The following is a 22,829-nucleotide window of genomic DNA, read 5'->3' on the forward strand; positions in this document are numbered from 1 at the left end:
GTACAATGTGCATCAAGAAAACACGAAACAGTAATGACAAAGATGCCCCATGTAATACAACTTTTTCTGTTGGTTAAAGAGTAAGATGCATGCATTTTATGTGCAAACCCGCAGCAAAGAATAAGAAAACAGACCAGACACCTCGGTGAACTGATTTAGAATCAGTTTTAGCCCTAGATCTTTAGCACTATGGAGTCAGCAAACAAATATGTTTTATTTATAACATAATATATATTTTTTTTAATGAAGACAGACAAAAACATGTAAAGAGCAGACTTACAAGTCATAACATTTTTATTGTACAGATAAATATTATAATATTTCAAATGACAGAAATATGTGGGGCTCTGTGGGCTTGAAATCTCCAAAATACAGGGATTTTCTGCATGGAAGGGTTCAAAAGCTAAACCAAAAAAAGAATTCTCCACATTTGAAATGATACTGAATCAAATATAGGTCATAATTTTGATGTGGGTGATACAATGCTTAATATAAAGGATCTATACTGCTTTTGACAAAATACAATTGTGCATTTCCATAGAAAAATATCACAGAATTCATTATTGTAATGGCTGTGTTCTGTAAAAATGCTTATAAATACAATAAACCTTTAATATATAAATGCTTTTTTGCTTCTGCAACATTTGTTTTAGAAAAATAATTCCTTGTTCTGCACTGTAAGCATATAACACTCCTTTGGAAAGTATATAAAAAGAGCCCATTATTGTTTTTGATAAATGCCCAATATAAAACACAGATGCCTGAAGATGCCAAAAGTTCACCCAATGACGAATAATTAAAAAAAATAAACATTTAAATAATTTTTCTTTAAGATTTATTTAATTTCCCTGCACCTATTTAATATTAAAGGGACACTCCACTTTTATTTTGAAAATATACTAATTTTCCAGCTCCCATAGAGTTAAAGACCCGATCTTCCCCATTTTGGAATCCATCCAGCCGATCTCCGGGTCCGGCACCACCACCCCCAGCATAGCTCAGCACAATCCACCGAACCTGACCAGACCACCAGCATCGCGCCAAAAACAACCAAAGAGTTTGGACATCGTTCCCACCCAAAACTTGACTCCTCTGTAGCCACATCGCGTGCCAAGACAGACAGAAATGTAAAAGTTGCGATTTTCTAAGCCGATATGGCTCAAACTGGTGTAATAATCAAGGACTTTACTGCCGCAACATGGCTGCAGGAGGCGCAATGACACTACACAGTGCCTGAAAATAGTCCCCTGCCATTGAAAGTTACCAAGGGGACTATTTTCAGGCACTGCGCAACATCACTACGCCTGCCGCAGCCACGCCACGGCAGCAAAGTCCTTGATTATTACGGCAGAATGATTTTTGTCAGTCTTATTACACAATGTAAATACAGAAGAGTCAAGTTCCAAATAGGAACGACATCCAAACTCCCCGGCCACTTTTTTGCGCGATGCCAATAGTCCAATCAGATTCAATGGATTATGCCAAGCCAGGCCAAAAGTGGTACCGCCAGACCCGGAGATCAGCCGAAAGGACTCCAAAACGGTAAAAATCAAATGTTTAACTCCAGGGGAGCTGGAAAATGGGCACACCTTCAAAAAAAGTGGAGTGTCCCTTTATCAGGCGTTAGTGCTTTTCACCCAAGACCCCATGCAAACAACAACTAAAAGCGAGAAAAAAAATAAAGGTTTGATAAAGAGAAACCAAATAGAATTTGATAAAGAATTTCCCAAAGCCCTTTACACTCACCAAACACTAGAAACTATATGTGACACTTTCTGTAAAATCCAGGCTAAAGTCTCATAATCGAATTATGAGATTAGAAGCATCATTTTACAAAAATTTCAAACTTTAACACAACCTTACTCAGTCAATATTAAAGGGGCCATGGCACAAGACTTTTTTAAGACGTCAAATAAATCTTTGGTGTGCCCAGAGCACATATGTGAAGTTTTAGCTCAAAATACCCCACAGATAATTTATTATAGCATGTTAAAATTGCCACTTTGTAGGTGTGTGCAAAAATGTGCCGGTTTGGGTGTGTCCTTTTAAATGCAAATGAGCAGTTTGTTGCAATTGAAACTCAATTGTGCTGTGAATTATTTTCTCTCTCTCCTTTTCTCTGCACTAAATGGCAGTGCTGTGATTGGATAGTGCAGATTAAGGGGCGGTATTATTATAATAAGAGCTCCTTATGACATCATAAGTAGAGCCAAATTTCAACAACCTATTTTCTCATGTGCTTGCAGAGAATGGTTCACCAAAACTAAGTTACTGGGTTGATCTTTTTCACATTTTCTAGGTTGATAGAAGCACTGGGGACCCAACCATACCACTTAAACATGGAAAAAGTCTGATTTTCATGCCATGGCCCCTTTAAGTATATTATATGTTCTTTAAATTATGTAGAATGATTTTATGTAGAAAACAGTAAATGGCTTTAGCTGGGATTTCACAGGCAAAGTCACATATCTATAATTCGATATATAATAAATATATAAATCTTTTATAATTAACTTTCTCAAGAGGGAAAATTCACATAAATATAAACAAATAAAAATAAAGTCATTAGGACAATAAACACTTTTAATATAGTGGCACATCCCAGATCAGAATTTGCATATGACAGATTTAAGACAAAGACGTCATCTCTAATGAGGCTTTTTCTTTTTTCTTATCTCTTTTGAGGTAAACAGAAGCACGGTTAAAGACATTTTTTTAAAGGCAACATCCTACTTCCTCTAGCACCACCCCAACTGTAGCGCTACCTGAACGCATTTAGTCATTTGACAGCCAAAGTATCCAAGGTCACAAACATGCAAGCAAGCCCTAAGCCTTGTTTTTTGTTACTTAAAAATTCTCACCTGCTTTCACATGTCAAATACCTGACATTTGAAGCACAATAACTCTTCCACAACATTGCATGCACAGTGGCATATTCCTAATTTACATTAACACAACAAATAGTTCCCAGAATTCAATAAATAGCACACTTCATAAGACTTTTTCAGTTTAGCCATAATCAGGGTGGGCGAGCTCATTGCATTGTGGGAAATAAGATATCCCACTCTTAATTTTAATCTTTTATCGAATACCAGAATAAATAGGACTGAACTGCAAATATTAAAATTTTGTAGTTGTACAAAATAAATCATATTGCACATTATAAATAAATATACTTTTTTTAAAACACTACCGTGATACCAAAAACTCACAAATAAGTGGGACTTGTGAAAGGTATACTTTTTTATACGAACATAAAAGGAAAGAAAAACAGTATACGAAAACAAACATGACCGATACAGTACTGGTAGCCTCCATCAAAAACGCAGCACATGCGTAGAAGAAACTGCGGTGGGTTGGGAAAGGGCGCGAGTCAGATGGGAGACGCCGTTTTCAGGAACTTACGCCTGCCCATTGCAACAAAGTCCCCTGTACGCATTCCTCTGGCACTGCGAGCGCATTTCCCACTCACACGTCAGATGGTAAAAGAGTAAGGCAGCTGTTCTTGCCCATCATGCAAAAGTGCATCATCAAACATTTCCAGTAAAGTCTCTGCCAAAAGCCAGAGACCCATGGAACGGCTTCACACATCAGATATTAAGGCTTTCCATCAGCAGTCACGTTATGAAGCTTTCCTTTTTCCCGTTTTTATGGTAGTTTTATCTCCAAAACATTTTTCCCTTTTTTTAAGCTTTTTTCAGAGCCACATGACATTTGACTAGGTCGTTTTCAAGGATGATGCCGTGCGTTTCCAACTCCTTCAGATCTCGCCGCCCTTCTGGAGATACTCTGGTGCCATGTGGATTTCATAAAGGTCATTGACACAACTGTGCGGGTTGCCAGCCAACAACACTAGAGTAGTAAATGCAATACAGGGTTAATTTGAAAGAAAATACTCTGGATGAGTTTGATGTCCTTAAGGGTTAACATTTCTATGGTTACTGATTGGCTGTTGATGGATGGATACTTACCAGAGATGGCAATCTTTCAGGTCAAGAAATGGACAAAAATGATTGCCAATCCGATATTCAAAAGCATTACCATGACGACCAAAATCGAGTTGGGGCCCTAGATAAAAAGACAAAAATTATTAGGAAACTGTATTATGTACGCATGTTCCAATTTGTGAAAACCAAGTTAGTGATTTAAAGGAGTAGTCAATTTTCTTAAAAAAAAATCTAGATAATTTACTCACCACCATGTCATCCAAAATGTTGAGTCTTTGTTCAGTCGAGAAGAAATTATGTTTTTTGAGGAAAACATTCCAGGATTTTTCTCATTTTAATGGACTTTAATGGACCCCAACACGTAACAGTTTTAATGCAGTTTAAAATTGCAGTTTCAAAGGACTCTAAACAATCCCAAACGAGGCATAAGGGTCTTATCTAGCAAAACGATTGTCATTTTTGGCAAGAAAAATAAAAATATGCATTTTTAAACCACAACTTCTCTTCTTCCCTCGCCTTAGTGACGCGCCAGCGCGACCTCACGTAATTGCGTAATGACGTCAAAAGGTCACGTGTTACATTTATAAAATGCACATTTGCGGACCATTTTAAACAATAAACTGACACAAAGACATTAATTAGTATCATTCCACATACAACAACGTCGGAATGGTCCTCTTTCTCCACACTTGTAAACACTGGGGCGGAGTTTCGATGTGTCATCCGTGACCTCTTGACGTGATGATCTATTACGTTAGGTCGCCCTGGCGCGTCACAGCACCAGAGGAAGACGAGAAGTTGTGGTTTAAAGGTGCATATTTTTATTTTTCTTGCTAAAAATGACAATCGTTTTGCTAGATAAGACCCTTATGCCTCGTTTGAGATCATTTACAGTCCTTTAAAACTGCAATTTTAAACTGCATTAAAACTGTTAAGTGTTGGGGTCCATTAAAGTCCATTAAAATGAGAAAAATCCTGGAATGTTTCCCTCAAAAACATAATTTCTTTCTCGACTGAACAAAGAAAGACATCAACATTTTGGATGACATGGTGGTGAGTAAATTATCTGGATTTTTTTTAAGAAAATGGACTGTAAAGAACATTTTTGAAAATATAACCTTGATATTTTTACAGAGTAAGGTCATGATTAAATTTACTTACGGATTCTTGCTCTGATGTTTCGTTGGCGTCATCCATGCTGGCTTTCTTGGTTTCTGCTAAGCTCTTTGGTTTGATAGATTCTTGTTTCCTGATCTTGGGAGTTGGTGTCATGACCGTTTTAGGCGGCGGTGGCATCCTGGCCAGGCTGGATTGTGTCATCTCAGGCTCTTCATCTTCTGGTTCCTCTGGAGGAGGTTTCTGTACCACTGGTTTCACATAGTAACTGTGATAAGCAGCATGTAGCTGCCCATTACCCGTTTGTCCAGATCTGGACACGGGCTCGGGTGCCTTGGGGGGCTTTGGTGGGGGAACGTCCTGCAGTTTGAAGTGCTGTACAGGAGCAGGCGCGGTCACTTTGGCGATCTCAGCCACGATCGTAGCTCTCTCTTCTTTGCTTATCTTGCGAGCTACACTGCTACTGTCTTTGCTTATCTTTCTGGTTGGGATGCTGTTGTCTTTGCTTATCTTCCGTGTGATGCTGGAGTTGGCTGGCTGGCTCTTTTGGGGGGAGGAAGGAGGTGATGGGGTTTTGCCCCGAGCGGGAGAGTGAGAGGGAGTCGTGCCACGCCGATAGAAAGGGCTGCCGGACTTCTCCTCCTCCTTCTCTTCCCCCTTTTCCTCCTCCTTTGGCGGTTCCTCCTTAATCTCCTCTACTGGCTCAGTGAACTTCTGTTTGATATAGTCAAGACCTGTGTAGAAAGATGTTGAGGAAATTTAGAGACATTTCAAATGAAGAAAGGCAGGTATGCACATGACGTCACCTTCGGCGAAAATCACTGCGGTTACCCCCACTGAGTGGCAAAAGAAAGAGAGGCAGCATTTGTGTACAGTTTGAAATCAGCGAAAATAAAGGGAAAATGCGTCTAAATGGGAAACAGCTGTTGTGCGATAGACTGTACTAACAGATTAACAAGTATTCGGAGCTATCATTTTACAGACTGCCAAGAAAAACAGAAAGAAGAAGTAAATTGACAAAACTATATTATCAGGGGTGTATAAAGACCTTTCATAATGAACCGTTATGTGTTTATTACCTTAGAACGAGACCTTTATATCTACATACACAGAGGGTCCCCTTACATGGAAGTCGGCATTTTGTGCCGCCATTTTTCTACAAAAGCCCTTAACAGACAATTTTTTTTACTAAGTTGTCTCCGACAATTACATGCTTGTCCAGTGGCGGCTGAAGTTGCTTTTCTATGTGTTTCAAAAGCGAGTGGTGAGCAATCGGCAATTCGCAACCTCACCACGAGATGCCGTTAAAATGTACACACTGCACCTTTAATATTTAAGTAAATTAACGTACTTTTACTTAAGTAAAAATACACAATTTTAATGTAATAATTTTACTATGCAATATTAAAGAATACACAGTATGATTCTATGCTTTAGAATGTAGTAAAGTAACATTTTTCCCAATACAAACATCCTAATAAAGCACGGATGCTTGGAAATGTAACTAATGTAACTAAGTATTGTCCACCTCTGCTATCAAGTCCAACTAAATTCAATTTAAGCTGATAATAGTCAGTTTTACTGGCATTTTTCGCAGCAGCTGCTATGAAAGCCAGCCATTTTGTTGAATACTTTGCCACTCAACAGGGCGAGTTCCGGCGTGGTCACATGGAAAAGTGACGTCAATGCATACCCATACACATGGGTAAACAAGATAACAAGACACACCTGGGAAACAATCAACACGAGGACCAATGAACAAAAGAACTACAAAAGACTACAGACATGGCAGACAATGACAAGATTTCAAAATAAAAGACATGACTATGGAAACACAAGACAGGAATGTTCACTACATCGTCTGAAAAATATATATATATATACAAATGTATAAATCAATCGATTTTTTTTTTGCCCATGCAGCCCTATCATCCAGTGTGTGCGTTTTTAGGATTATGTTGTTAAAAATCTTCAAACTGTCCTAAAGTCTGTGGTTGCACATTGATTTATAAGTGTGTCCCAGGCATTAACTTGTAGTTCTTTTAGTTAAAATGTATTATTTTAACATAACAAAAGATAATTCACAGGTAAAGCATTGAGTTTTACTTTGGTAACATTAAATGCAATGTTACAAGCCTTTGTTTTTAGACTGTTATTATCTAACCAACACCAAGAACTGATAATCATGAAGCCGTGTTCCACATAATGCTCTGAGATTGCTTTTATTTCTCTTTAATCCTTAGAATGAACTCTGATAGTGAAAGACTGCTACAAAAGTAAATCTCTAGAATAAACAATACAATAAAGTGATGTTCAATAATACAATTGTCTCACTGTTAAACTATAAAATCAACAAAACGTCACAAAATGTTTTTAAATCTACCTTTTGGCAGTTTTATATACAGTTGAAACATTTCTGTGTTTTATACACAGATGCTGATTAAGATAATCCAGCACTATTGGGGGTGGATGGGGTGGACTGTCTGTTGAAATCCTTTAGAGCGTTGCACCATTGCTGACCTTAAATTAGAGCGAGTGTCAATATGTGGGACATTAATCTGATAGAGGGAACAGAAAGCCTTCATCTTAAGGTTGTACTGGAGTTATGCAATAACATCTGCTGCTGGTAATAAAAAATACATCTAATCATATAAAATGAGATCAATTGACAAAATCGTATATGATAATATGACTTAATCCAGGAAAAACAACATTTATTTTTGCTCCCCAGTGGCAAATGTTTAAATGTTTTTACAGCATAAAAATGTGTAACATTTAAGCTTAAGGGAAAATTGGCAAATGGAGTATGAAAAGCATAATTTAATATATGAAGAGTTTGGTTCCAAAACGCAATAAACGCTATTTAAAAAAATTGTTACCACCAAAATCAGTATATCAGGTCAGTATTAAAAAGTACATTTTTAATTTTACGCAAAATCTGATATCCGCTGTGTTATTCTGTCATCTTTTCTCCCTTTTTCCCAAAACGTTATAAACGCCACTCCTCCTTCTCTGCAGAATGCAATAAATCCGCATAACAAATCACAGCGCACCATTCCACGCATTGTAAACAATAATGGTGGCACGTTGAATACACATGAAAAATGTCCTCATCTACAAATTGTACAACGTGATCAACAAACAAACAAATACAAAATAATGGTGGTTTTCTGTGGTGGAAAAAAAACGTAAGCCACTCGGGCGACAGAAAAATGCCGGCTGTTGCTTGTTCTCGCACGAAAGCATCAAGCTTCTGTCATGCTAACACATTGACCCAGTGTATCTTATGAAAAACTTCAACGAAAATCGAGCAGGACCAAAACATTTTACAGCTGATCGCTGTCAAAAAGATTCAGCAACGACGTCCCAAGGATGACAGCAGCAATGACAGTGTTCTTAATATGTTTTGATTAATGTCATTAATGTTTATTTTTTAATCTCTGTATACCACTAGTCAACTAAACGAATTAATATAACATGGCAAAGATGAATGCACATTTATATATTGATTCAATAGATTTACAGCATTTTGAAAAAAAAACTTTTTGCGAAGAAAAAAAACTGTTTTTATAATAAATCTTTGAAAATCTAATTATGGATTAGAATTTTTTATGTTTTTATAACCTTAAGATGCTATGTGAAAGTTTGTAACAGAAAAAAGATGGTTTTCATCTTGTCACTTTCTTGGTATAGAAAACACATTTTTACTGAAATTGGTCAAAATGGATTTAATGCGTTTTGGAACCAAACTCTTCATTTATTCTCTAAAAATACATCTTGAAATCCTAAGTAACTTCTCTGTAAAAAAGATTTGTTGGTTTAACTTAAAAAAGTAAGTTATTTGGTTGCCTTAAAAGTTTGAGTTAATTCAACTTAAAAATAATAGTTAACTTAAAAATGTGTGTAAAATGTCAACTAATACTTTTAAGTAGGGCTGCACTGCACTGAATATGCACTGTAAAAAAATCTTTGCTGCCTTAATTTTTTTTGTTGAATCAGTTGTCATTTTAACTTACTATTATTTATCTTGACTAGAGATGAGTTGTTATAACTTATAAAATATAGTAAAAAGAGGTCAACTTCATTTTATAAGTTAGTAAGCTGACATAACTTGTAAATTAAGTTAATTCAACAAAAAAAATAAGGCAGCAAAAAAATGTTTACATTGTGTACATGTATATATTAATATTTTATTGTAATATATTTTAGATTATATATATAAATAAAAATACACAATATACAATAATAAATACAAAATGATTTTTTTATTTATACACGTATGTGTGTTTTGAATACACACAAACATATTATGCAAACAAAAAAACTTTTATTTTGTATGTGATTAATCGCGAATAGTCTTTTACCTTCAAGTTGAATTAACTTAAAACTTTAAGGCAACCAGGCAACTAACTATTTTAAGTTAAACCAACATTACGGATATTCCTTAAAAACAAGATTAAATCTTGATAGAGAAAATGATTTACACATGTGTAAAGCCATGTAAAGCTACACGACTACTAATTAAATAACAAGATCCTGTACCCTACTTATTGCCTTAAAAGAACACATGATGATGCTTCAAAATGTATAATGAGAACTGCCATGTTGTCATGTCAAATTTAACTCCATAAATAAGTGGTGGCAATAGAATCACATGGGTTCAAAATCGGCACACAGCATTTGACAAAGATCCAGAAACATCTCTTATGACACAAGAAGGATTATGAAATCTTTTCACCCACAGTTAAGAGACACAACTCAATTACCCCTGACAAGATGCTTTGTACTAAAGCGGTACACTGGTAACAGATTCAATTCAGAGATGCTGTTAAGTAATGTAAACAAACCAAATTGGGATTTTGGGCATTGTTCATGTTTAATTTGTTAAAAGATATTAACATACCCTATAAACAAGCTATCTACTGTATGAAATTTAATAAAGCCCATTAGGCACTTCATAAAGTCATAGCAATGGACTCTCGTGTGTCATAAGAGACGTCTTAAGGAGTAATAAGCTATTTATAGTTGTTCTGTGCGTTACTGTACCTGCCCATAAAGTCTACAATGAAATCCAAACCATATTTACTTTCGAAATACATGTTCCTGGTCTCATTGTGCCTAATTCATCAGTGCATGTTATTTCAAAGAAAAATTTTTTGCCTCTGTAATCCTTTCAGCTGATCTCATGTCACCAATCGCATTTTCAACTTCCCCCTTCAACCACCTGGCACCATTCTACTGAGTTTCACACTAAGTGTTTATAAGGACAAAATCAAATTCCACCTTACATCCTTCCAAATTCAAACCAACTTTCTCAAGTGCTGCCAAAGTTAATCATGAAGAGAGAGAGAGAGAGAGAAAGTGAGACTGTTTGGTATTTGAGGGTTATAGGGTCATGGTAGCACCTGCCCTTTGTGCACCTTACATTGAGGAAATGTGTGGTGATGGAGTGATTTAGAGGAAGGTTGGCCAAGGAGGTGTAGTCAGGGTTCAAGCGTCTGACTAAAGGAATGGACAGCTGCGGTCAGAGCCGCTCTTGATCATTCCATCTATCCCTCCGTTAGCTCCCCGTAAAGGACACGCTTGCTCCAAATATAGAGCAATTAACGTCACACTATAAAACGCATCGGGTGGGTCATTTCAGATGGGGCCCGAAGATGAGCACGGCGACAGTGGAGCGTGTTTTCCTGATGTGTTACAAAGGCATACTTAACCTCTGCTCCAATCTGCCAGAAGCTGGAAGTGTCGATTACGAGTGCTAGTGGTGTTCTGGGTGTGATTCTCGAAGGCCAGCCGGAGAACCAGACAAAGCCAGAACATATTAGAAAGCAACCTTGTTTGAAATTACGCTTGAGATTTAAGTTGTTTTGCATCCACTAGGTTTTGAATTGTCGTGAAACGCATGATATTTACACGTCTGTGATCACACAACTATGCTACAGCCGGTACTATGCTACGGCTACTGCTAAGCTATATTGTTTGGCAGATGAACCGCTTTAAATTCACTGTAATGTAATGTATTTAATTGCGTATCCGCCAATCCAGAAAAGTCTTCGGACATTAAGAACAGAAAATCCAGATCAACATTTACGTTTACAACATAACAGATGTTATCAGTATGAGAAAAGGGCTATGAACCTGAACCCATTTACATCTAGACTGATTTGTCTGGAGTCCTCAAATGTATTTTTAGATCTTCTGAGGTCTGCAGTTACTTTATATATTGGTACATCTTGATCACTAACAGGGTGCTTAATATAACACACAAGAAGCCATCTGTCAATGGACAGTCTTACATTACAACTTCGTACAAAACCAGGAAACAGGAAATAGGTAGTGTTTAAACACCATCTGGTGTTACATTTCACAAACTAGGGATGAACCGGAGGGAAAATTCTTGGTCGAAGCCGAATACCGAACAACCAAAACAATTTTTTTCCTAATTATTTTGCCAATTTAGGTCGCCGAACATTCGGTGCATCCCAATCACAAACAATGAATTATAGTTTAATGATAGGGTGGCATATCAAGTCATAAAGAGAATAAGATATAAATAAATGGTAGTAACAAAAAACGTAAAGCAAGATGTCAACATAGCAAAGGAACAGATCTGAGTAATGCAGTTAAAAGACAGTGAAGTACACAGTAGTCTCGTTTCCATTACCCATTTCAATAGCAAATTGAAAATGCGGCAATTGAAACGCGTTAATAGCTATGTTTCCATCCACCTGTTTTTTGCGCATTTGATGTATCGTATCAGAAACGAGTTATAGAAATGCCAAATTTCTTAATTCTTTATATTTACGCTTGCTTCAGGTGGTTTTTGTTTTGTGCGAGAAACAAATGCGAATAATTGGACATGGAAACGCATATGCCAAATAAATTCTGACGTAGCGAACAATAAACCCACATGACTAATCGGCTGCTTCATTTGATGAATTGTACAAAACCTGAAAGGTTTTACGAAGCAACTGCAAAAGTTATGAACAATTGAGTACGTGCCCTACCGAAAAATCCAGCTAAGACCAGCATAAGCTGGTAGCTGGGATTTTGCTGGTTTAAGGAGGCAGTAGCTGGCTTCAGCTGTTCCTCCCAGCCTGGCAAAGCTGGTCAAACTGGTGGGTCAGCTGGTCTTTCAGCCTGACCAAAACACAGCTAGACCAGCTTAAAAAGTGACCAAAACACAGCTAGACCAGCTTGCTTCATCAGCAATACCAGCTAAAACCAGGCTGGGAGACCAGCTTAAACCAGCTTATGCTGGTCTTAGCTGAATTTTTCAGCAGGGTGGGCATGAACTGCAGCTGTCCAGATGCGGTTATGAGGGAAAAACACAAAATTCAAGTTTACTGACAAAATGCACAGGATCCTTAGCCTGGTCCAACCAGACTCTCGTACATTTATTTCATTTGTACAGAGAGTCTGGCCACGCTCCATTGCAAAGCGTAACTTCCGTTAAGGAGGGTCCTCTGTTGAAGTTTAAAACTATTGGATCTGCCCAGAGTCACTCAGGATCTGCCATAGGCGACGGCTAACGTGTGGTCGTGATGTATATCATGCGCCGAAACCGGCCGGAAACAACAAGTCTGAATACTCAGACCAACAAAACTTAGCAAACCTGGTTCTTGCTCTGGCTTTTTACAGAATATTCGGCAGTTTTGCAACAACGGACCGAATAGCTTTTCTCATGTCTTTCTCCACTGCCATTACTGAACTACAACTCAAACTTACGCACGACCTCAACGTCATCGTTCTTAGCCACCCCCCTCTGTTCGCTGATTGGTCTTGCAGATTTTTGCAGGAGAAAACGAAACTCTACACAGCAGTCCCAGATGCAGTACTGAAGCGAAATGAAAATTAAGCGGAAGCACGTAGGAGGGCGGAGCCAGGCTACAGGATCCTCTGCCCCGGCTATCGTTACAACTCTGGGTTCTGTCATTAATGGTTTAGGTTATTTCTTTGTTTTGTTTACTGCTGGTTACTAGGTTACCAATACCACTATTAAAGTACATTCACATTATAAGCGACTTTGTCGCTGTGTGTCACTCGTCTCTTTCAAAAGAGGCATTTCTATATCTGGTTGTCATAAACAAATGAGTAACGTCCGCTCCAGAAACTGACGAGAGACGGATGACATGAACTTCACTGCTTCATTCTCGTTGGTAGTCGCGCCCAAAGTCGCTCATAATTTTCATAAAGTTAAACATTTCTTAACTTTGTCACGCAACTGGACACGCCCCATCCAGTCGCCAACGGTCACTGTCGCTCATGTCGCCAAGCTTCCATTGAAATCAATGAGATTGCGTCGCTCTGCTGCTGCTAGTCTCTGCTAACCAAAATTCAGTTTTATCCGCTTGAAGAACTGGATAGAAAACTAATTCGCATTAGTTTTGTTTTATGTTTTTACTAACTTTAAAAACATTCCCTTTACATTTAAATAAAAACCTAGCTAGTTGAGAAAACTCCCATATATCACAAAAAAAACGTTTTATGCTCACGTGGTGGTTTTCCAGGGAATTTAAAAAACAAAAATATCACAAAACTGCAACGGAAGCATTTACGGGTCACCTGACATGTGTAAAAGTCACATGATCATTCTTTAAATATTATGTGATATGTTACAAGACAGAAGACTGACTTGCACTTTTGCAAGTAATGACAAGCACAAGATATCAAAATACAGCGAGATCAATCAGAGAGTCAACTGCTCTGTATGCTTTCAAATCGCTTTTGTGTATTTTTATGTCATCCGAATGTGTGTGTGGTGCAGTATGAAGTCGAACACACCCGTCACCATTGTTTTTGGTAGGGATGCTTCGGTTGATTGGCGGCAGATCATCATTGGCCGATAATGGCATTAAATGGTACTCAATCGGTACTCGCTGAATTTGCCGATTTCATTAACTGATCTTTCTGTTTACTTTTGTCAACAACACATATCTATTGCGGACAATTGCTTATTCATGCCGAAAGTTTATTATTTGCATGCGTTTTAAACGTTTGACAGTTTAAAGAGTAACTAAATCCTAAACCAACTTTTTTTAGTTTATGATCTGTAAGAAGGGGCTTTATTAGTGCTGTTTGTTGATTTGAGTAACTTTTTTGACATTTGGGTATAAAGTGTTTCAATGCTACAATATATGGTGTAAAAACGTCTGAGTGCTGCCCTCTTCAGGTTGAACGGTGGCTATTGCAGTTGAATTTTCCGGTTGGATGTTGCGGTACCGCGTGACGCAAGCGGTACGACCCTACGTAAGCAGGTTTAAGCTCACCACGCTCTTCTTACGATGTCACCACACCCTTGGTACAAGCTCAGTTCATCCCCTCTATCTCCGTTGGGGTCTGCCCACGTTTCTTGCATTGTTTTTTAAATATTGCCAGTGGGTGGAGTCAGGCTCTGACCAGGGGTTTAGTTACACTTTTAACTTTCATTTTCCTCACAGCTGCTCTTGTCTGCATACACATGACACGCGCACACACGGCAGCCTGTCATCAGTGCATGTGAACAGAGCGATCTCTCTCACGTCTTAAAGCTACAGTAACCTAATTTATTTCTCAATAAAATCACTCTCTGCTCTTCACTGAAGAACTGTTGTACTGTACTTCATATGAATGCGTGTATATTTAATTCATGCAGTTTAGACTGTGAAGTGTTTTATTTTCATCACTTTTAACATTCATAAGCATTTTTAAAGGCATATTAAATTGCTCTTTGCAGAGGAAATATTTGTTGTGCCTATTTATTTGATTCTCTATTAAAACAATAATATACCTAATTACTGCAAGTAATATAACAAAGGCAACATCTGTGGTATTACTTTATCTAGAAAAATGTTAACAGTTACAATCGATATCGGCATAAGCCGAGCATAAAGATTGGCCGAGCATAAAGATAACAAATCGGTAATCGGTATCGACTGCAAAAATTGTTTTAGTTGCATAATATTGGTTAATAGACCCCTTTAAGGTTTGTAAACATTGAATGACTATCGGGTGCGCGCGCAGCATGGGGTCAAACTGTTCATACAATCGAGGCTTTATAATTTAATCTAAGACGGCTGAAAAATGATGACTTACCTCAAATGAAGTGAGCACTACAAACACAAGCCTCTTTGATCTTTGCATTGTCCCAGTCTGCATGTTAATTGCTTGCAGACACAGATGTTGTATTTTTTTGTTTTTGAGATTCTGCATGAATCGCGGAAACTTAACGGAAGACCTGGTGCAATTTTCACAGCCCACGACGTAAGTAGGCATTTTTTACGATACTGAATAATACGCAATTCAATCTGCTGTAATGACTTTTCTGACCCCGACATGCGCAGTGGGAACCGCCTGTGACGTGAACCGTGAAGGGGTCTATAAAAACCCTGTAATTTTACAATATTTTTATTGACATTTATAAAATAACAGAAAATAATAGTTTTGCACAAATCTTTAATGGAAATAATAATGACGAAATTCCCCTGAAACAGCTTCTTTAAATTAAGATTATATCTCCCTGCTGGTGCATGCAAAGATCTTACAGGTACCTTTTAAAAAGTAAAATTTGCTTGTCTAACCCCCCCCCTCTCTTCTAGAATGTGAAATCCAGTTATAGATCTGCAGAAGGCTATGTACCAGAGCCTTGTATGTTTGACCTTTCTCCCTTGACCTCTCTCTGATCAGCTGGCAGGAGTTTGTGCTGGTTTGGGTTGGCCCAAAATGTTCTGGGACCCTTTCCACATGAGCTGACCTGTACAATAGAGCTGTAACTTGATATGACCACTTCTTATCTAAAGCACTTACTGATAACCGTTGTTCTTGTATGTATGACACACTTGACAAGTCACATTTCTTATCCAGATATGTCCATTCTCATACAATCTTTGGCACTGTCTAAAAATACTTTTCAAGAGAACTAGATATACTACTAAGAAACTCTTGATGACTAAATGACAGCCAATTCTTATCATATGTGGGTTCTTTAATAATGTTATGTAATATATACACATATCATGCATTTATGTTGGCCTTAGATGTATTACTTCTAGAGAAAAAAATGTCAATCTGCAAATGATTTTGTTATCAAAATCAGTTATACCTGAGCATGCAATGGTCATTGAGAAATCACTATGTTTTTAAATCACAGCTTTGAGCACAATAACATATGATACTCATACCTGGTTGATAGAAACCTGGAGATAATTCTCGAGCAACGGCTCTGGCCAGGTCCGATTCTTGACATGCTGCAAGTGCGGCTTGGTCTGCTGATTCACTCTTTGTTCTGGCATGGGTCGTCCTGCACACACATGCAAACACATAATATAGAAAGTTAATGGCATTTACATGATCCTGAAACGTCAATACAATGTTACATAGACAGTGGCCCAATTAATATGAACGTATTTATATTTTATGCCTAGTAAAATGTATGAATTTCGTACAAATTAGCAAACCGAATACCTTCTAAGAAGTGATTTAAGACACTGACTCAGAAATAACTTCAAAGCCTTTTGTGACATGTATTTTAACCAGCTGGTCCCGTGGTCATTTTTAGTGGAGGTATGAGGTCAGTTGACCTCAAGTTAACACAAGTGTAAAGCACAGGTGTAGTTCATCACATTAACTACTGATTTATATTCTCATTATCTATTTAAAAAAAACAACATTTGTTTTGAAATTTAGCATACTGCAAAGACATTTATACATTTAGTGAATGCTATACAGTATGTACACAATACACATATGGGTGATTCTCGCGAAATTAGACTTATGAGGAAGAGTATCAAAATAAGAAGCATACAGTTACAAACATTTATTCACGTACTATTTTGCACATGATTTCAAATGACATCATACAAACCAATTTTGGTTTTTTTCCACATTTAAGGGGAAAATTGTCATTACCGCAACGTGTCAATGACTGGATTTGCGTTCTTTGACATGGAAATATTTATAATTAAAAAATCTAACATGTGGTATTTGGTGATCATTGGTAAATGTAGAGACAATAATAAGGAATATAAATGTGTCCAAGAAAAATTCTCATCGTCCGCAACAAATTTCAATAATTGTTTAAGCCCTTAAGGAGATAACATTTTCAAAAAGAAAAGAAATTAGTTGGAAAGGACATAATTGACTGTGACACTCAAGATGGCTACCAGGTAAGCAGTTCTTATTTTTTTTCTCCAGATAAAAGTTCATCTTTTAAATTTTGTTTGTCATAGTACCTACACAACTTTTTAGTTCTCATTACCAAAACATGATTTTGTAAAGGTATATATTTAATGTAATATCATGTTGCTGTAATCATAATTTTTGATAATGATAATCTAAAAGATGTAAATAATTCTATAGGAAATATTTTTATAAAATATTCTAAAAATAACGGTTATAGTAAGACCTTAATCTTATATTTGCAAAAAAAAAAATTTAACTTCAAGGGCTTTTTAAAAAAATCTGATGCTGGACACCTTTTAAGTCTGGATTTCATGAGAATCACCCATATATCATATATTTGTATACATGTAATTTATAGTTTTATATGTATATAATTGACCCTGTCTGTGAAATCCAGGCTAAAGTTTCATAATCTAAATATGAGATTAGAAGCATCAACGTTTGATTTCATGCATTGATTTCGGTCTTTGACATTAAAATGACAAAATATGACTTTCGCCTGGGTTTTCACAAATAGACTGGGTCACAAATATGTATGTATGTGTGTCCATTTAGTTGAATTGGGTGCTTTGCTGAATGGTCTTTGAAATGAGGATGCATTAACTTAATGCAGGACATGGCCCTGCCTTTAGCTGTGCATCTCTCTCTATACAGAGGGGCTGTGTGTGTACATGTGTGTGTGTGTGTGTGTGTGTGTGTGTGTGTACATGTGTGTGTGTGTGTGTGCGTGCGTGCGTGTGTACAGTGAAAGAATCCACTGCCTGTATAGCACTAAAGAAGAGAGCTGACCCGCCTGTTTTGTCAAATCTAAATCCTGCTTTTACAAATAGATGAGGGACAAAGCGCTTAATCCGGTCAGAGGGTAAAGACCACATGAACACTTTCTCACTCAGCAGACAACATGCATAAGCAGTTTGTTTGATCCTACATTACTTTCTCTTATTACAGCTTACGCAAGTCAACTAAGAGCCATTTATAGATTTGTAAACATGACGGTGATATAAAAATTGCTTTGTTGGTTTGAGCCCCAAGCAGAAACCAAAGCTTGTTTATGTGTGTGTGTATCGTAGCTTAGATATTTTGTCTGGGAAAAATCTAATGAGAGAAAAATGCGCATGTGTTCATTTAGTCTGTAGGCATGTGCGAGCAAAATAAAAACAACAATGCCTGCCTACAGAACTGTGTACATTGGCAAGTATGTGAACCTTTTTGGAATTGCATGAATAAATTTGTCATAAAATGTGATCAGATCTTCATCTTAGTCAAGGGTATTGACAAACATAATGTGTCTAAAAATAATTACACAAAAAACATTCAAAATGGCAGTGAAAAAGTAAGTAAACACTTAGAATTAATAACTGGTTGACCCCCTCTGCAGCAATAACCTCAACCAGGCACTTCCTGTAGCTGTGGATCAGACCTGCACATCGTTGAGGAGGAATTTTAATCCATTCTTCCTGGCAGAACTGCTTTAACTCGATCAAATTCTTTGGACGTTTCATGTGTATGGCCCTCTTCAGGTCAATCCATAGCATCTCTATTGGGTTGAGGTCTGGGCTCTGACTTGGCCACTCCAAAAGGTGGATTTTGTTTTTCTGAAGCCATTCTGTTGTGGACTTGCTTCTGTGTTTTGGGTCATTGTCCCGTTGCATCACTCACCTTCTACACAGTTTCAACTGACATACAGGCATTCTCACATTGTCCTAAAAAATTGTCGGATATGGTTGGGAATTCATCTTCCCCTCAATGATTGCAAGCTGGCCAGGCCCTGATGCAGCAAAGCAGGCCCAAATCATGATGTTTCCTCCACCATACTTTACAGTTGGGATGATGTTTTCATGATAATATGCCATGCCCTTTCTATGGCAGATGTAGCGCTGTGTGCTTTTCCAAATAGTTCAATCAAAACCTTCGTGGTGTCCTGCCGTGGATACCCTGCTTGTTCAGTGTTTTACGTATTGTAGACTCATGAACAGAGATGTTAGCAAGTTCCAATGATGCCTTCAAATCTTTGGCTGTTATTTGAGGTTGTTTCTTTATGAGTCTTCGATGAGTCTTCGTTGTGCACTTAGTGTCATTTTGACTGGACGACTACTTCGTGGTAGAGTAGCAACAGTCCCAAAGCATCTCCATTTGTAGATGTAGACTGGTGAATTTCTAAAGTCTTTGAAATAACTTTGTAACCCTTTATGTAAAGCAACAATTCTTGATCGTAGCCCCCCTGAAAGCTATTTTTGGCAAGGGATGGCTAACATAAGCATGCTCTTCTTGTGCAGAGCAAAATCCAAAAGTTTGAGGGGGTTTTATCAGTCAAAGTAGCTGTAGTCAGCACCTATGTAAAAATGTAATTGTATTATCTTAACCAGACTCCAGGTGTGCTAAAACCTGACTTCAATTAGATTTTTTGAGGTCATTAACTTAAGGGTTCACATACTTTTTCCACAAGCACTTTAAGGTTTTTTGGTTGTCGACTAGCCTGACGTTGCCATACTCAATTCTAGTCAGAATTTGAGTCTGATACCGCTCCATTGAGCTATAATTATGAGCCGTGTCTCAACCGAAAAATGCCTCTGCACTCAATTGGATAGACCTACGACCAATCAGAGCAACGGAGTGTGTGATGTATGTTGAAATTACGTATTTGCAGCCTGACCGAACTGCTAGTTATTGACACAATGCTACAATGCTACAATGACACAACATTGTGATTATACTGAGTTAGCGAATGTACATCAACACCTATTATGTTTACAACATTTCGTTTATATCACAACATGAAGTATTTACTAAGTCATAGAGTAAGACTATCTCTTACCATTTGTACGTTAGGTGAACTTCATCCACGACGATACCCATTACGTTGGCTTGAAAATATTGGAGCCTAGCATGTCCCTCCACTTATTCAGCAACCATGATTCCGGGCTTCCGAAAAGAAGCTGGCAACGACCGCTAATTATATCCATCTCGTCGTGCACGCTGAGTTGCATCGCCGTGATAACGTTAGCCATTTCAGTTGCGACCAACTTTTGCCGAATAGGAAGGACGGCAAAAACATCAACAAATGCCCTGCTCACGTTTCTCTGTTCCTCTTTTAAAACCAATGCTCTGTCGATATCTTTTAGAACAGACTCAATGTCAGAATCCACACATCTGAACTTTACAGCGGCAGCCATTCAACACACGCGCTCTTTGGTGACGTGGTTCATTACGTTACTGTTGATTATCTGTCCATCATCGTATAAAGCCCGCCCTGACAATTTGATTGGTTCGACCAGCATTTGTCTTAGCATAGTAGCTCCTCAACGGAGAAACCCCAGACCGATCTTCCCGTTTTCAAATTCTTGTGGGCGGGGCTAAGATCGGCTGGCACCCAGGCTAGTTGTCGACATGAAAGATCAGATTTTATTTTGTGTAATTCTTATTAGACACATTATGTTTGTCAATATCCTCAGATGAAGATCGGATCACATTTTATGACAAATTAATTCAGAAAATTATGAAATTCCAAAAGGTTCACATACTTTTTCTTGCCACTGTATGTGCTAATCAAGAATGATACTGAATTTAACACTTCGCCAACAAAGTTTACCAATATTTGCAGCTTTATGCAGGGTCACTTGTAGTAGAAAAAGTACCTCATCATTTGTCTAAACAAAACAAAAATTTATTTGTATTGTTACAAATGTACATGTACTGTATGTGCGCAAGCATGTAGTGTTTCCTTACAAAGTCAGTTTTTAGTCGTCTGCGCGGATCCATGTAAATGCGATCATTTCGACATTGTTGTCATGTGTACATGAAAATTCTTTATTTAAATTTGTTAGTTTTTTTGACTATTTCCTTTAATTATTAACACACCAAATCATCATGAAGACTAACACGTTTTGGGATCATTTGTACCTCGAACAGATTTAAGGAAGCACGCATCATGCTAAAACACAAGCTTATAGACGGAAATCAAGAGGTGACCTGCTTCTCAAATCCCTAAATAACACCCGACACACTGTTTTTATCTCCTCACATATGACCAGATTGGGCTGTGGCAGCATACGCATTAGGCAGGGATTTTATTCTTTTCAAGGCTATTGCAATAAGTATTACATAACCCAGCATCAAACACACAAAATAAATGCTGGGATAAACTCAAACCTAGTAATTCTGGATGAACTGCAAGCAAAATGAGTAAAGAGGAGCGATGCAAAACAGGGTGTCTAAAGAAATCTTGACTCTACTGTATGGTGTACAATATCCAATATAGTATCACTGTATTACAGAACTGTTCCCTCCTGTGTTCATGCTTTTTATTGCTTCTTTACAAACTTCTTTGACAAAGACTGTTTTAAGCCAGATGTTTTGCGATAGTCTGGTTGCTAGATCAAAAATAGCTTAGCATTGGGGGACAAAGTGGTGCATTCTGCCGAGCCTCAAATTTTGACACACATGTGCATTTATTTCTGATGGTCACATAATAACCACTATTGTCTTGTCCTCATGAAGACACTGTGAAGTATGTAAGGGAAGTGATGAAATGTCATAGGCTTCCAGACGACTCAATTTAGGGTTTTAGGGGTTATGGGGTAAGTCTTACAAAGAGTCTCCAAAAGCCTGAGACCATCAATATATTTTTATTATATTACATTCATATTACATATTTTAATTCAATTTTATATTGTCAGCATTAAATGCAAGTTTTTAAAATCTAGAACTTTCTGATTATTTTAAAATATATTATTTTGGCCCCAATGTATACAAGACCTTTTGAGATATTGTAGTGAAATATGAATGACCCAAGCAGTAAATCAAGTGTAGATACAGAAACATAATTCTCTGAACAATTAAGTATTCTTATTCTCCACTTCTTCGAAATGCTTCAGTTTATGTGTGTACCTACTACAGGACCTCCGGGTATTTGAAACCATGGTATGCATCTCTGCACCCCTCTAATTTTATGGTGCACTTGAATTTCATCCCCTCCACTCGACCTCTTTTCAGGCCACGGCCGGCACAAACGACTGCCTATCTACCCTCAGGATTGGTTGGTCTCCCTCAGGCCATTGGCCTATTTTGATAAGAGCTGGCATCTACTACTGATCTGAGACCAGTTTCTTTATATAGTGGTTAAGATGAAGGTTCTGAAACCACAAACTGCTTCCTGAAAAAAAATCCTGAAAAACAATGTTGGCAGTTCTCTCTCTCTCTCTCTCTCTCTCTCTCTCTTGACCTTTTTTCCTCCCACATATTCTGTTTAAAAGGAGATACTTAAATTTCATTCATCAGACCAAAATCTTCCTCAAAAGATGCTATGACAGAGATAACTACACAATCAGAAAAATATGTTAAAAAATGGTCCCAAGCTGTCATCGGGGCAGTAGCCTTTAAAAAGGTCCTAATACAGATATACATTTGGTACCAATATATACCTTAAAGGTACTAATATGCACTCTTTGGTAACAATGTACCAAATTTTTGTAAGAATACCACCCCTGTGATAGCTAGGGACCATTTCTTCTGACAGTGTAGAAGGCAGGGATATAAATCAAACTCTGATTCTCAATCATAAATCATTCAAAGACATCAGTATTGTGTTGGAAAGTCTATTTGCATGAA

General features: G+C 37.6%; 1 protein-coding gene across 1 annotated transcript in view; it reads right to left on the reverse strand.

Moving 5' to 3' along the window:
* Positions 1–264: 264 nt before the first annotated feature.
* jph1a (junctophilin 1a) overlaps positions 265–22,829 on the reverse strand; it is a 39,169-nt gene continuing 16,604 nt past the window's right edge. The window contains exons 3-6 of the mRNA XM_055181805.2: positions 16,223–16,341; positions 5,109–5,797; positions 3,972–4,068; positions 265–3,852 (exon numbers count right to left, since the gene is read on the reverse strand). Coding sequence (XP_055037780.2) covers positions 3,988–4,068; positions 5,109–5,797; positions 16,223–16,341 — 889 coding nt within the window. The 3' untranslated portion in view covers positions 265–3,852; positions 3,972–3,987. The remainder of the gene's footprint in view (positions 3,853–3,971; positions 4,069–5,108; positions 5,798–16,222; positions 16,342–22,829) is intronic.

Source organism: Misgurnus anguillicaudatus, chromosome 25, assembly GCF_027580225.2.
Source record: "Misgurnus anguillicaudatus chromosome 25, ASM2758022v2, whole genome shotgun sequence".
NCBI lineage: Eukaryota > Metazoa > Chordata > Actinopteri > Cypriniformes > Cobitidae > Misgurnus > Misgurnus anguillicaudatus.